We start from the raw sequence: 16,568 nt of genomic DNA, 5'->3' as shown, positions 1-16,568 counted from the left end.
AGGAGCAGCAGCAAAAAAAAAAAAAGCTAACCAAACCCTAAGTATAATGAAATGTACCTTTGACTTTATTAAGGGAAAGGTGGCGATTCAATTGTATAAATTTCTGGTGTGCCCACACTTTGCTTTTTATATCCAAGCATGGAGACCTATTTTCAGGACATAGCTGCTCTCGAGAAAGTATAACACCGGGCAAGAAAAATCATTCCAGAACTAAGTCAACTATCGTATGGTTGAAGGCCACGGTTTACAACACTACAAACCAAACATGACAGGGCTGATCTCATGGAAACTTTTAAAATACTGAATAATTTGGAGGATGTTGATCCAGACAATTTCTTCAGGTCAGATGTAACACAAACAAAGAGCAACGGTTTCAAGCTCAACAAGTCGCAATGTAAAACTGAGAACAGGAGATGCTTTTTCACCCACAAGGTTATAAACACATGGAACTGCCTACCCGCCAAACGTGGAAATGCCAAAACTGTTAACGTTAAAAATACAGCTGTAAAAAATCCTATTCTCAAGGACAGGAAGCATGTTAGGCGTGTTTAGGTCTCCCAAGGCCAGCCACTGACCATTTCCCAGGATGCAACCCACAACATTCCCCTAACTTCCTGCTACCTTTAACTGCTAGACATCAAGTGTCGGGAAATGTACCTAAGGAAATGGGTGTCAGGTGTAAGGAAATCAAACTAGGACCTCTCGTTAAGTGTAGATTTATTTTTGTGTGAGTTTGTTATTGCAGGGTTAATGTTTGCATAAATAAGGGAATAATATGTCGTACTGTATGTGACGAGCAACAATCGTGCTGACAAAGCTGCAATTGTGTCCAGAATTTGTTCAACCATATCAATGAATAATAAATTCAGTAGAGTGTAATACAACTTTAGTTTATGTAATAAAAAGTATTTTTGTTAAGAAGAATTTAGTTTGACAGATGTTATCACAAAATCTGGAGAGAAAGTTATGTTGTAAATTTTTTTTAGATTACATTATTTCAGAAAAGCTTAATAAATAGTTGCACTTTGACCCTAATTTTCAAAAAGAGAATTATAAGGTTTGGTTGATAGGAACAAATTTATTTATTTATTTTTATATACTAAGGGGGTACTCAGATGTAACCCGGGGCTCTCTTCCTCCTCTCATCTCTTTCCCTATCATTCCTCTCTTCCCACTTCCCCCCTCTCTACAATATCATTAATAATACCATATAAGCATGTGTCAGTATGTCTTTTATAATTAATGAAATAGTTGTCCATTTGCATTTGAAGCTGTAGAGGATTGTTTCTTATGCTGCTATGGGCAAAGTAGGATGATTATAAAATGTCTTCATTTTCCTGAGGTCAGTGCATGTTTCATATTATTGTAAGATAAAAAATGTTTGGAAATTTTTAATTTTTAAGATATTTAGCCAGGCATAGCAGATAGGCAGCAGCAAAATCTGTTGTTAGTACATGAGCATGGTAGTATGTGACTATGGCCTGCTGATCTCTCTTGAATTCTGGTGACCCTGACGAACCTGTGTCCATCCCGTACCCCAGACCATTTTCCCTTGCAAAGTTGGGCGAGGCTCGTCCCAAGCATCTAGCCTCCAACCTTGATGGAACAGACTCACTCACTCAAAGGTGTAATTGGTTGTGAAAATACATATTTTGGTGATTAAATGGTACATTCTTGGTAAGCCACTAAACATGCATAGCATTTCAGGCAAGATCTAAAACCATAATAAAAACGGCAGGAATAATCACGGAGACACACGTTCTCCAAAGTTAATAATTGGACTATTAGGATGCCATACAGGGGACAAACATGAATTTAAGTGCAGAAATCAGCAGTCCAATCCACAATAGATCTCAGATGTGGGAAAACAGAAGCTTGCCTAAGCTCAAGTTTTTTCAGTTTATTTTGCTATATATATTTTGCAGTTGTCCAATCTGTCCAATTTGCTATACAGTATACTGTATATTTTGGTCTGTTAACTGTCTTTTCTGCCAAGACCTTTGGTTTAGTCGCTCCTTTCAATGGGGAGATCTGACCGAGGCTTGTATCCTATACTCTTTTTAAGTTTTAAATTTTTCATTGCTGATATAATTGGAATTTGTCACCAGTGAACATAACGTAGTTTTCTGTTGTTATTTTTAGAAGAAGTTTCTGTCATTGGAGTTGGCTCGAGTGATCAAGTGAGTGATCTTGGTAAAGAAATTGGGTGCCAAGTAAAATTTAACTGCTGTGAATTGGTTCATCAGTTCCTTCTTTTTTTGTGGAGGCTGTTGGACTGTCTGAATGTATTTTGGTGGAGGTGCAGTCACCTGGTGGCCGAGGTTTATAATTACTTAAAAAATTAATTAAAAAACCCGGCCTAGGTATATAATTATAAACTGTTATAATTGTTACAATTATAACAATTAACATAATATAACAATTATAAACTGAGGACAATATAACAATTGTCTAGCTGCTATTTACAACTAACAATAATTGACATGGCTTAATTTAAAAACTCCTGCAGATGGGGGGGGGGGGTTATTGAATTAAATGCATTAGTATTAAATCATTTTTATGACTTTCAACAGTTCATATGTACAGAAGTGAAACAATGAACAGATTTTGATCTGACTACATGAATCCTTCGTCAACTTTAAATTGCCTACATTCAATAGTAAGCTTGGTAACATTTTTGGCACAGCAACTGTTTACAAAATAAAGTACAAGCAGTATCTCAATAAAATCAGAATGTAGTGAAGACAGAGGCAAATAAATTCAGACTTCTTAGGCGAGTAATTTCACAAGATGATGATGATACCACTAAGACCATTCTAAGCTTATCAAAATCAATTCAGTTACTACTGAGCTAATTTATACAATAATTACTTAATTATTATGGCAAATGTTTTACATTAGTTACTATTTCTGTCAATTCAGCACTACTTTGTAAGTAAACACTAACAAAATAAATTAAGTGCATTAAATCATCAAATTACTCTACATACATATTACTCTGTTAACCACACTGATACTCAAGTTACCTGAAAACTACTAATTACACGGTGCAGTACAAATGTAACCTCCCTAATACGAGTCTGTGATCAGGAACTTGAAGATGCTTACTAGGCATAAGAATGTACAAAACAAATTGCCCGAGAAATTTAAACAATAACTAATAAACCTCAACAGCTTTAATACACTCGAATATTGGCACCTGCGCTGCACCGAAACTCAAACCCTGCAAGCACAATTAGGCGAGTACCTGCCTGAAGACGGGTCCTTAACATGTGTAACAAGTTTAAAATATGTAAACCTTTTATGTGAAATCTTGTGCATCAACACCAAAGAGTGAATGGTGAACTTAAATTGAGCAAATTATTGACTACTGGAATTTTCTTTAAGTAGATAATGCTTAATTAATGATGTTTAAAACAAAGGAACAAGAATATGTTATCGTAGTTTCATGTAGTTTCATGTGCTAGAACAATAGCAAATAAATGCTAAAAAAATAAAATTATATATTCACTGCCACTTAGTGTTCTGTGGTCATCACTGAAGTTTGTGCCTTAAGTTTTACTAAAAAAAATTTCAACAAAAATAATACAGTAATAATAATAATATTTAGTTACCTTTTAAGTAAAATTTTATCAAAACAATTAGTAACTCTATACATAACAATTCACAATAGCCTGCCATATTCATTCTAACTTATTACCTAATGATCCAAAATGCGAAGATTTCCGGACACAATTTTGTTCTCCAAGATGGCACCAGGAGGTATGTCAATGCGATCCCCATGGTTAGCAATAATAATAACAGTCCCCTGAAAGAAAAATACAAGTTATTAGAACAGCTAGATTATAACAATGCTGCTAACATATCATTCACCTGTAAAGGTTCAATTCAGATAGCCAGCGAGAAATAAATTAGGACAATCCTTCCATGGTCACATTTCTGAAATGGATTTGCAAAATCTGTTCATACAATACAGTGGCGCCTCGATTAACGAATTTAATTCGTTCTGGCACCGAGCTCGTCATGTGGAAAACTCATCTTGTGAAACAACAACAAAACTGTCGTCGGAGGTGTCCGAGAACCAACGGGAACACTCATTAATCGAGCGAAAGCTCATCAGTCGAGACAAATTTTCTGCGAGTGGCTTGCTCGTTACTCGAAATGCTCGTAACTGGAGCTGCTCGTTACTCGAGGTTCCACTGTATTAGAATTTTAATTTGCTTCTAATATCAATTTTAATGTAGTAATCAATTAGTTGCAAAATACAGTACAAGATCTCCCTCTTTGAATGCAATGTTGACATGGTTTGTATGACTCATTTTTCCCATAAAACTGTTGAGTTAGCCTCCTAAAAGTACTCACATTATGAAACTATACAAATAATTCATTGGTCCAGCTTCCACATCATGAAACATTGCATAACATTATTCACAAGTAAATTGTCATAAATATTTGTAATGTCATATTTCATATTTTTGCTGTTAGATACCTGACAAATACAGTATATAGATAAACACACACACACAGTTGAGGATAATGAAGCCTTAATTTTACGAACAGGAAATTCTGCACCAAAATTTACCTTTAGACTAACGCCCTTTCCAAATGTAACATCACCTGAAACAGTCAGATGATCCAATTCCAGCATGTCTGGTATTGACGCAAATCTTCGGAGGAACTCCTGAAATGGTTGAGAATTTAATTCTTAAGTCTCTTTTTCATGCAAGAAAAATAAGAAATGTTAGTGTTATGGAAGGTAGATATGATGGAGTTTTGGCCAAAGGTTCAAGCATAGGGGTTGCTTAATAATCTATTCAGTGTGCTGAACAATGAGATACTGACACCACAACCTTGGTTTTCAAAAGGATTCAAACAATTTGAACATATCAAAACTGTCAGAATTTTAAAGCTTAATCTATAAAATCATCTAAGTAACTTAGCATCACAGACAGCACAAAAAGTGCTTTTGCTAACTACCCATTGGCTCGCTTGGTCACCTCTCTCTCTCTCTCGATCAGCAACAGGTGGCAGAAGCTACACATTAACAGGGGACTTCCCCCAAAACTATACAAGCTACATAACCTAAATGAGAGCATTGAAAGGCTGAATAATTTAAGGAACAGCATACTAATAATTTTGCACCCTGATAACTGTCTTGTAATTAGCTCAGATTAGCTTACCTTTAAAGGATTGATAAGTGTGTGTAAATTCAATCATTTAATAATAGGAAGGTATTTATTAACAGACGGTGATTTGCCATCATAATTAGCAACTTTCTATATAATTGAAACTTGGCATGTTTATTCCCATACTAAGAAAGCAGTACAATACTCCAATAAATATGAATATTGTATAATCTGAATACATGTTTGAGAAAACTAATTGTATTTTGATTTTTACTCATATTTGAATATAAAAGACCTTTAATTTTACTGTACTGTACTTTAATTATCACACGTTTCTGACAACCTTTTGTCCAAAAACTAACCTTGACTCTGCCAAAGTGGTTGGGTCCCAACTTGACGAGGGGAGTGGTGTCGAACATGCGTATTGGAGACATTGCCAATGTTCCTTGTTGTAGTTTATACAGGTTACTCATCACTAATAACAGGTCATCAGTCTTCTTAACAGGCAAGAATCTCGAGCGGGGAACATTGAGACCTATATTAATACAAACAGAATTATGTATATACCACAAATAAGTACTTAAGTTTCAAATAAGTACTAAATTTCAGACAAATTTTTTTTTTTAAATTAACAGAGAAATTTTATAATTTTTGGTACCACAAACCAGGCAAAGTTCTCTCCAATAAAGTAGTTTCAGTAGACTGGCCAGTCATGGGAGTAATGAACTACCATTGAGGACGTACTGATGTCATCCCTCAGAAATGATTCTGTTGGTCGCTAATCTAACTTCTGCACCACTTGGCCTGAAACATTTATATAATCTCTGCATTGCCCTATTATGAATATTATGAGAACTGTGGACATTTTGCCATTATAGTGACATGGTAATAGTTTCCTGTAAAGCTACAATGTGTGGAATGTATGTGAAAATATGGATGTCACTTAAAATATCCTGAACACACTTTAACAATGGGACGTGCTTCTTTACTCCATGAAAGAGGGGAAATGGGGACATCATAACTTAGCTAATCATTAATATTTCAGTTTGCTTCTTGTGCATTTTTATCCTTGCATGTTTGTTATTTTCTATTTATTCACTCCAAAGTACTTTCTGAAGCTATACTAATTCTTTCAAAATTTTTTTGATCTTCACTGAAATTGGGAGCCAGCTACTTCACTTGTGTTGTAAGGAAGGGGTCTTTTAAATGTGCTTTAATGGTAAAAATGAATTTTTAGCTTCCGCCAAGGCAACTGCCAGTTTTGCGCATGCAGGGAAGGAAGGCATATTCACTGTAGGTGAGGAGGCTGCCCTCTACATGAATGTAAGCAGTATTGTTTGCACATTAGAAATATACACAATCCCATGTATATTTTGAGTAGAATACAATATTAAAAATAAGTGTAATGTAATCCAGTCCAAACTTCTACAAGGGGTTATTAGAAATATAATTTGAAACTCCAAAAACATTGGAACATTGGTGGGAATGATGAATACAAAGTACGACTCGGTCATTGTGTGCTGGGTTGGGTTGCATGCAAGACGTGGAAGCTGTCGCCACAGCTCTGGATTTTATGCAGACCCTCCATCCTCCTAAAAGGATTGGGTGTCTACTCTTAAGTCCATGAATATCTGTGTAGTTTGAAGTGTGGTGCATATTATGGAAGAGAAAATGATTTTTAAAGATATTGTTAGATTTCCTCGCAAATGTCCTAGCTAGCACCTGGCAATGTTTGATTCTTGCCCACTGTGTTTCGAATACATAATCTTAGCATAGTCTATTACTTATTATATACTCTATATTGCTAAACTAAATTTCTTTTAAATTGATTCGAACAGACAAAATATTTTTTCATCGAAGTAGTAGCTTACCTAGTGCACCATTGAACGACTTTATGGCAGCACCAACAGCTTGTTCTAGCTGAATGATGTTAAGACCATTATCCAGATGCTTGTTATTGATGATTACTTCCATATCCATTGTTTCCTCTTCAAGGATTCGGTTCACAGCTGTGGCAACAATATCCCAAATTAAGACAAACAACTTCCTTCAACTCAACATATAATTACTAATCAATCTCTTTCTCCTTTCATACTCTCAATACAGAAATGAATAATGTTAACTGGCTCTCAACTGTTGATGAATTGATGGACTGCCTGTATTTTTATTGCTCAACAGAACATGTCGCTAGATACCCCACCTGTGATTGCTTAATTTCTTGCTTATGCTCACTAGTTGATGTATCTTGAGGCACCTTTACTTTAAAATATTTTAATCATACTTTTATATTAGCATTGCAATAAATAAATTCCAATAGCACAAATTGGAAAATACTAAAATTTTCAGTTCTTGGAAACCTAATTTTGTGCGCTCCACTCCAGGCCAAACTTCTTATGTGCAGAAAGGAGAATCTTTCAGGCACACATTCAATTAAAATTAGGCAGTAAATGTATAATAAAAAAAACAAAAGTTTATTACATTACATTATTAACGATCGAGAGGCTTACCACTCAACTTTGTCCACAAGTTATTGGTGTTGAAAATCTTAAATGTCTTCACAGACTTGAAATCATCCACATGTTCTTTAGGCACTTGAGCTATCTCAAGTAACCTTAACTTTTCTTCATACTGGATCAAGGTACCACCCTACACAGAGAGAAGAGCCTAAGATTGTAAGTAGTGGTATGATAAATGTAATCTATATTATGATAAGTCACTGAAAAGAACCAACGTAAAATATTCCCACAATATTTACCCAAGATTTTCCTCATTCACTTACAAACAAAGTTTTAGATTAAGTTTAAGATTCATGTGTTGTGCATATAATAATATATTAAGTTACATGGCAACTACTGTCTCAATATAGTTTATAATTTTGCTTAATTAAAACAAATATATTATACCAAGGGATGGCAGCCCTTAGCACGCGTGCAAGTATCACACCAACGAGTTTTTTCTGGTATGCAAAACTCAGGGCTTGCCTACAAAAATAATTATATAAACATACAATTTCTTTGTCGAGTTCTATATTTTAAAGTTAATAAAATGAAATTTGATTAAGTAGGTGATACCAAATAAAATGCAATAAAGAAAATCACTGACAATTTCAGTAATAATTAATAACAAAATAAAACAAATAACTTGTTTCCAAGGCATTTATCTCCGCAATATACTGACATACAAATTTTGTCCCATTCAGTTGTGGCATAATTTGCCAGGCGGCCAGACATCGCATGACTCGATACACACAGAAATCGCAATAGCGTGATACACTAAGGCAGCGTCTGGGATCATCCCGGACGTAGGTTCGAACCCTCGTTAGGGCCCTTGTGGATTTGTTCATCGCATGCCTCCATTACCATCATTGTAAGTAGGCTTATAATTGCACTAATTTTTGGTCTATTTACCCATGAACCAATTGCCATAAATCTTGGTAGGTGTATCCAAAGTGTGATTATGATGAGATTTTTTTGAACTGTGTAATTTTAATGTATTTACTCATGAGGAATTAAGAATTAATAGAAGAATTTCTTTAATTTTCTTTTCTTTTATTGTGCTTTAGCCAAGTAAAATGATTATGAGATTGGGCGCTGTAATGTAATGGGAAAACAAAAAACTCATGACTGATTCATTCGATATTAAAAACAATAAAAAATTCATTTTTTTTCTTTACTATTTTGCTGGTTAAAATTTGTTTCTTTTAATTGTTTAGCTGTATATGTCAGCTAGAAATGCACTTAAACGCTAGTAACAAATATCCACACTATCGGCAGGATAAAATGACCCTAAGTAAAAATTCTCACAAAATTTTACATTAATTTAATCTTACATAACTTACAATTATCACTATTAGAATATTCTTTGATTTTACAGCTCTAGTGTGATTTTTTTTCATTATCTGAAAAGGTTCTCCCAGTACTTAAAAGATACAAAATAATATTTCCCAAAAAATTTTAATTGGCACGTGAGAAAATTTGGCGTCAAAGATTTGGCATTTTGGCACGCACACTTAAAACGGTTGCCCACCCTAGTTCTATGCCATATTTATTATACAAAGTTTAGAATTAAGAGATCTCTTACTTCACCCACTATGACCTCCAAATCGTTTTTTCTTGAACTTGATTACTTACCTTAACATCAGCCCTGGTCTTGTTTGTGACTTCCATTAAGAACTCGCACTTCCCAGCTTCTTCCCCGCCCAATAGGAAGTTTAAGATGCTCAGGTCAACAGTCGCACCCAAGTTGTCAATGTTGCTGATAAACACATACTCCTTGCCCTAGGGATGTGTGTAAATATTAGTAAAAAATAAATAAATAAATATACATGTATATAAAAATTCATTGTGTCAGGGGACAGGTAGCCAGAGTGTATTCACACACATTAGGCTTTTAGTGAGGTTTCCCCCCCTCTCCCCCAAGGTCAAATTACTGACCCTGCCCAGGATGCAACCCCATAACAAGCTGAATAACTCCTGAGTACCTACTTACTGCTAGGTGAACAGTGGCATTAGGTAAAAAGAAACATGCCCAATCATTTCTGTCCCGCCCGGGATTCGAACTCGGAATTCTCAATTGGGCGCCGAGAACAAACCTCGACTACTACTGGAAAATTTTAAGTATTTATTTCTATTAAAGCATTATTTAAATAATTAAAATTCTACGTTGTAATAGGAATACCAGTTCATTCATCTATTCACTTCCTATAGCTTGATGACACAGAGCCAAGCTAATCAATATTTATCAGCCCATCCTCCTGTTTTGGCAGTACTTATAGTAACGATGAGGACCATAGTATATACAGTATACAATACCGACATATACCAAAATTAGAACGTAGAAATCTGAACTATTGAGTTGGACAAACCGGAAACAATTTTTTATTTGTGTTGCTTTGCCAAACTAACCTCACTAGACTTAATACATGATATTTGAGGCCTATTATAGTACAGTACACGTGTGTACTATACTAGGTCTAGGAATATTTGTGTTTTAGCAATGACGGGTTGATATTTACCTGCTTAAGGAATTCCTGCAAAAGCCCAGAGTTTTTGAAAGACTGATAGAAGTCACCGTGACCAGGTGGGTACCACCTGAAAATAAATATACATTTTTTATGCATCAATGTCTCCATCCATTTCATTTCTTTATTATGCACACCATACCCATCCCATGGGCAGTGGTGGAATGGGTAACAAGAGGCACATAATGGGTTCAGGAACTGAGCCCCATAGTCCATTTAGCTAAGCAAGTGCCAATCATGTGAAGCTAGTTATACAATTGTTAATATTACATCCATAATAAACCACCTTCACTGAAGCAACATTTAAATCAAACCACTTTAATATCTAATAAGCATTTTGCATTAATTAGCCTCTGGTATGCATGACAACCTGATGTAATTGTTTTTTTAAATCAATTACTACACATCTTCCACTTAATCATTTTAAAATACAGTATTGTATACAGTTATATTACCATGTTTCAAATGCTTAGCCTACATATACAGCATTACTTTTATCTAAAATTTTGTTTTTAATATTTTTTTTACATTTAATAATATTATAACAACATTATTTAAAACAATATAAACAAGACCATGATACAACGATTAAGTACAGGAAAATGCATATATTAAATAAGGCCACTAGCGGCAAAGATACACAGACGCAGCTAAAAAGCTTCCTAACAAAGGCAAAAAAAATTTAAACAGGGAAATCCACTTTCATCTCTAAGACATGAGTGTGACAAACAAGACTGTCTGCTAATCAAGTAGTCATAATTATCCACCCCCACATTATTTACAAAGTAGCCACCTTACTCTATAAAAAAAAAGACTTAAATTTTTGTTAACAACAGTTTAAAATGACAAATAATATATTGTACTTACGCTTCAAGATCAGTATCTGAACCAGCAGTCTTTGCTATTGGCATCAACGATTCCTTGTTGATACGTGGATACCTTGACTGGTTGAATGTATAAGTCTTGACCTAAAAAATGGTTTGCTATAAGTTAATAAGCATCATTTGAGTTATAATGTCTCTGTATACCTAATCTTGAATGCATCATCATTTTTATGCTGGTATCATTATGAAATTCCCAACTCTCACTAAATTTGTTTTGACCTCATGAAACATCACACCTGGATCCCTGTTTTCCAGATCTCAGATTATCCAGACAGAAATTTCAGAGTTTCCACCTCCATTAAATGGGTTAGCCCCCATTATCTGCCCTTCATCACACAGTACACAGACTCTATACAAGTAATATTTTCCACATCAAATCATAATATAACAAAATAATAGCAGAGGTTTATCATGCAGTTTTTAAGCTGCTATTATGTGATGGGAAATATAACAGTACTAAGAGTTTGTAATAAAATTATTTCAGTGTCTCAAAGTATGAACTAACTACTGTATTGTGTAAACCATGATGAAGTAATTCCTAGAAAATAATACATAGATCATGGAAAAATGATTAAGATAATGGCCATGTAACAAATGTGAAAATGAACAGCTTCTACTTTACCTGGAATCCCTGGTACTTGCGAATAACCTTCTCTGTGTCTTCATCGGTATTGAAGGAGTTCATTAACACCAGCGGGACATTTGAGCCATACGTCTTGTTCAGGTGCTGGAACACAATAGGGCCATATCAAACCCTATTTTTATTTAGAAACAGTATGTGTAGTCTTCATAATGGTTTAAAAAGTAAACCATTACTTTTACGTTCTTACAAAGAACTTAAAAAAAAAAAAATTATGTTTATTTAAAAAAATTTCCACAAATAGAGTTCTCAGTACTCACCTCTATCTGCTGAACGGTAAGATCAAGGAAGGTCAGCTCAGAGCGCACAGGAATGATTGACTTGGGACCTTGGCAACCCATAGACGTACCAAGACCACCATTAAGCTTCACAACTACTAGCTTGTCAAGCATATTTTTTACATGAGCAGAATCCGGAGCCTTCAATTCTGAATGTTTCCATACCTGCCAATGGGGTAAGGTATATTGTATTTTTTTTATTATTGTAATTTACTTGAAATCTTTGTAAGCACTGAATATGGTACTGTATCATGCATATATGATTCATTAATGACTCAGTATGATGACTATTTCTTGCATTAGAATTATGATTTACTGCAGACATTTAACAAAATAAATTATACTGGAAGTTAATTACATAATTATGAAGTAAAGATACAGGTATTGCACTTACAGCTTCTTCTGGGAGTTTGTGAATTTTGTCCCATTCCACGGATGGCCCAGATTCATTGACAAATCGCCCAAAGAGTTTTTCAAACCCTTCAAAATCCTTTTGAGTAATATCTTTGTGAGATTGTGGACAGGTGACAAGCAGCTTCTCCAGCTCTTGAGCCAGCTGGACTTGTGCATCCTTCTTTGTCAGCTCCTTGAACTCCATTGACGGAGAGCGCTGGTGCCCAAACACCTATTAAGATAAAATTGATCTACAGTGGATGATCATTTATTGTATAGTACATAAAAAGGGAAATGAGAAGTGCTATTTTACTAGTACAGTACCGTATATTATAAGTATGATTATAGCTAATCATATACAAAAAAACATGACATGTTACCCATATACTGTACTGTATTTTGAAGTATTTTGTAAATAATTTTTTTAATTTTGGTCAGAAATGAAATGCTATAGCAATGAATTGAGTTTGCTTTAATGAATCTAAGCATTCTTTTAAAATTTATGATATACAGTACATTTCTTTTTCCACTTTTTGGCTATTATCTAATATGTAACAATAATAAAATGGACAGCCCATCTCTTCAGGTATTAGCATTATTTCTGGGCTATTACACATTGATGCTCCCAGAAGCATCATCACTGAACATTCAACTGAACAGGATCAATACAGGATAAGGCGACATATTGCACCAGAACAACACATATCTTCTGACGTGGCTCGGTCACACTGATTATCCAGTGACAACTCACTCGGTCACACTGACGATCCAGTGAAGACGCATTCGGTCACACTGATGACCCAGTGACGACGCATTCGGTCACACCAATGACATAGTGACAACTCATTCAGTCACATCAGTATTACCAAACACATTTTAAAAGATTCCTTCTCCATTATCACTTATTGTTATATGTTTTAATGAAATTGACCAATCCGTTAAAAAATGTGACACACACATTAGTAAATCTTATAAAACACCACAATATTAAAGTTTTCTGCACGTTGCCCTTGATAAGTTAACACGAGTTGCTAGGGTTGAATGCAGTATGTCGCTCTGCCCCGACTATCATGAGGCTGTCCAACAGGTTATTCGGTGATCTTGCTTCAGCGACCATCAGTCTCTCTTGCTAAGAATGTAGAGCTTTTGATACACAAAGAGATGGTACATCGAACATGGTACAGGGGTAAGGAGTACCCTGATCACTTGTTTGAGTCACCTCATGGCTCCAATTGATTTTCTCAATGTAACTTTTCATATTCCAAAGGCAAAATTTGTTAAGAATCCGCTCATTTGTTCATCATTTTCCAGTTGAGAAACCAATTAGAAGTGAGGGACTGGCAGTTGCCACCTCTGTTTCTGCTGTCTCTCCTAAAACATTCAATAACTACTGCAGACCTACAAACTGTAGAACAAATTGGCTACAAACTGGACCTTAATGATGACGTGGACAAGTTTACACACACAACAACAGACATTTTCACATGACACAATGTTACAACACTATCACGACACGTAACAATCTTAACCTAATTTTTCTTTCTCCCCAGCCGTTTCAACCACAACTTTTCCCTCACGCTTTCAGAATCTTGGTGACATTACTGTCATCCGCAGTTATCTTCACATAGTATAAGATCATTTTTGAGATGTTACACATGTTGCACTTAAACTGCTTTTGGTTCAAGTGCTAATGTTTAAAAAAAAAAAAAATAGAGGCAAAAGCAGCTTCTCTGGTACAGTACCAGAACAGTACAGTATTGGCAAACTGAAAGCCAGAGCAATGTCATTAGGGCATATTATATCCCTACATAACCTAGCCAAATCTCTTTAGTCTTTTATAATGCGTGGTAGGCTTTACAAGTAGATAAGGTAGGTAAACACTTTGTCTTTAAAATAAATTTAAATTTAAAGAAATCTTTTAAAGAGAATTTTCACAAAACTATGTACAGTACGTACTTCTGTGTTCTTCTATGCTTAGTAAAAAATTACGAATGACTCGTGTTAATGAATTTTTAAAACACAGACCTTGAAATCCAGGAAACTACAGTTAGAACACTGTACACACCTCGTTATAACGATCGTAGTTCCGAGGGAGAAAGGGAAACGTCATACCACCGCAGCTCTTGGTGGTAGAAGCAATGTTAACCATTGTGGTTGATGATTGTGCTGGAACTTAAAAAAGGTGTTTGAGAGACATCTACTGGCATGCATGAGACGATGGTTGTTGAACGAGGTGTTGGCTGGTGAACGAGAGACGTCGAGTAATAGTAGCTGCAAGGGAATTTTTATTTTTTATCATTTAGCTGGAAGAGGAGCTCGAGATCAAATCAGAACATTGGTAGACTAAAAAAATCTGTGTTGCCACTTTCACAACCAGCGTTATACTCCTGCACTTCTCTAATATCAGTAGTTTTCGAAGTCTAATTTTATACTGGTGCCGATAAAATGAGTTATTGGTAGAACGGATATCTATAGGTCTTAAAATACCCAGGTATAAAATAATTATACCCGTAAGAATAGCAGAACTTTAATAGTGATAAATGCATCAATCGGTACCCTGTACTGTACTACCTTTGCTGTGAGCATGAGTGATGATGCACTGATGTTGTCTGTCACGAGAATATAGGCCAGATTTGCAAAAGCTGTCACATCTAAAGACGTCCATTCTTATCATAAAATGCATTCAATTTATGTAGGGATTTCCATCTTGTATAACACAATTCTTTCATTACCAATCATCTTTCTTACACAACTAGACTGTGTAGCAACTTTCTTTCCAAAATGCAACAATACCTAGTGATCAGAGCGAATCTCTTGTCACAATCATCTACATAGCACCTCTAACTGGGCTCTGCTTAGCGATGCCTCAGCTACTGGGTTGAGTACTCTGTAAACACTGCTTCACCTGCTCTGTCTGATAGCTAAAAGTTTTCACTCCCAGTATTGCTAGGCTGGAAAAATAAGTCCTTAGTGGTCCCCAGCCAATACTGCATGTTTACAGTATTGATTCCACAAATTAAATATCACAGTGATTCTCAATTATGCCTCCCATGTATGTTATTTGATATCAGTAATCACCAGGGAGTTTATGGGTTGCCACGAGACTAATAAAACATATTATTTTCAAATGAGAAAGGGTACTGATACAAAGAATAATATTTTAACGTATACAATAAAATACAAGAAAACACAAAAGAAACATCTTTCAGTATATTATAAGGACAGAATCTGAGTACTTCAAACAAAAGGTCCACTGAGGAGAAATTTAGTTTGGAAGTCTTCACAACAGAAGCAGAAGTCCCTGATCTAGGAAAGATGGCAATAAACCAGGCAGCCTTGGAAGGGTTCAAAATTTCCTGTGATGAGGTTAAGAGGCATGTGTTAGATCTTGATGTGAGAAAGGCAATTGGACTGGACAGAATCTCACCATGGGAACAATGTGTGCAGCAGCACTTTACTTGCCAATCTCCAGCAAGTTACTGGAAACAGGAGACCTACCAGAAATGATGACCAAACCACAACTCAGAAGATGGAGAAGAGACGACATTTCGGTCCATCCATTATCGAGTCGTGTGAAAGAAGAATGTACGGGCAAATATGTAAGGTAAGAGAGTATAATGAGAGGTGAGGAGCACTAAGAGAAGGTAAGAATAAGGTAAGGATAAGACGAATATAAGAATACGTTCTTATATTCTTAAATGTAAGAATACATTTCTTACATTCATCTTAGTCTTACAATATTCTTAAACTCATCATATTCTTACCATATTCTTACATTCATCCTACCCTTACCTGCGTCTCACCTCTCATCTTACTCTCTACCTTATATAAGTGCCTGTACCTTCCTCTTTGCTTTCAAACGACTTGATAATGGATGGACTGAAACGTTGCCGCTTCTCCATCTTCTGAGTTGGGGTTTGCTCATCATTTCTTCTTCGAGGCATAAGGGTCCCCTACAAACAACCAGAGATGGTACACCCCCCTATAAATTAATTAATTAAATTTAATTATTAATTAAAAATAAAGATTTAATATATACTATACCATAAAATAAAATTAAAAAAAAAATAATAAATACAAATAAAATTTAAATAATTAAACAAATAAACAAAAATAAAATGAATAAATCCACAAGGGCCGTGGCGAGGGTTCGAACCTACGTCCGAGAGGATCCCAGATGCTGCCTTAATCGACTGAGCTATGGCATGGTAAAAGAATTGCAACTGG

At 35.3% G+C, this 16,568-nt stretch overlaps 1 protein-coding gene across 5 annotated transcripts in view; it reads right to left on the bottom strand.

Moving 5' to 3' along the window:
• Nucleotides 1–2,544: 2,544 nt before the first annotated feature.
• LOC123771904 (UTP--glucose-1-phosphate uridylyltransferase) overlaps nt 2,545–16,568 on the bottom strand; it is a 37,376-nt gene continuing 23,352 nt past the window's right edge. For 3 of the 5 annotated variants that reach the window (XM_045764690.2, XM_045764725.2, XM_045764717.2), the window contains exons 2-12: nt 12,343–12,573; nt 11,931–12,113; nt 11,653–11,757; nt 11,014–11,114; nt 10,141–10,216; nt 9,257–9,403; nt 7,634–7,772; nt 6,998–7,135; nt 5,489–5,661; nt 4,583–4,681; nt 2,545–3,808 (exon numbers count right to left, since the gene is read on the bottom strand). In XM_045764690.2, coding sequence (XP_045620646.2) covers nt 3,701–3,808; nt 4,583–4,681; nt 5,489–5,661; nt 6,998–7,135; nt 7,634–7,772; nt 9,257–9,403; nt 10,141–10,216; nt 11,014–11,114; nt 11,653–11,757; nt 11,931–12,113; nt 12,343–12,573 — 1,500 coding nt within the window. In that variant the 3' untranslated portion in view covers nt 2,545–3,700. Of the gene's footprint in view, nt 3,809–4,582; nt 4,682–5,488; nt 5,662–6,997; nt 7,136–7,633; nt 7,773–9,256; nt 9,404–10,140; nt 10,217–11,013; nt 11,115–11,652; nt 11,758–11,930; nt 12,114–12,342; nt 12,574–14,406; nt 14,613–16,568 lie in introns of all 5 variants that reach the window. The other 2 variants (XM_045764699.2, XM_069324326.1) reach the window with 2 other exon arrangements.

The sequence above is a fragment of the Procambarus clarkii genome, chromosome 14 (assembly GCF_040958095.1).
Source record: "Procambarus clarkii isolate CNS0578487 chromosome 14, FALCON_Pclarkii_2.0, whole genome shotgun sequence".
NCBI lineage: Eukaryota > Metazoa > Arthropoda > Malacostraca > Decapoda > Cambaridae > Procambarus > Procambarus clarkii.
The sequence above is the reverse complement of the archived record's forward strand: the minus strand, read 5'-3'. Positions and strand labels throughout refer to the sequence as shown.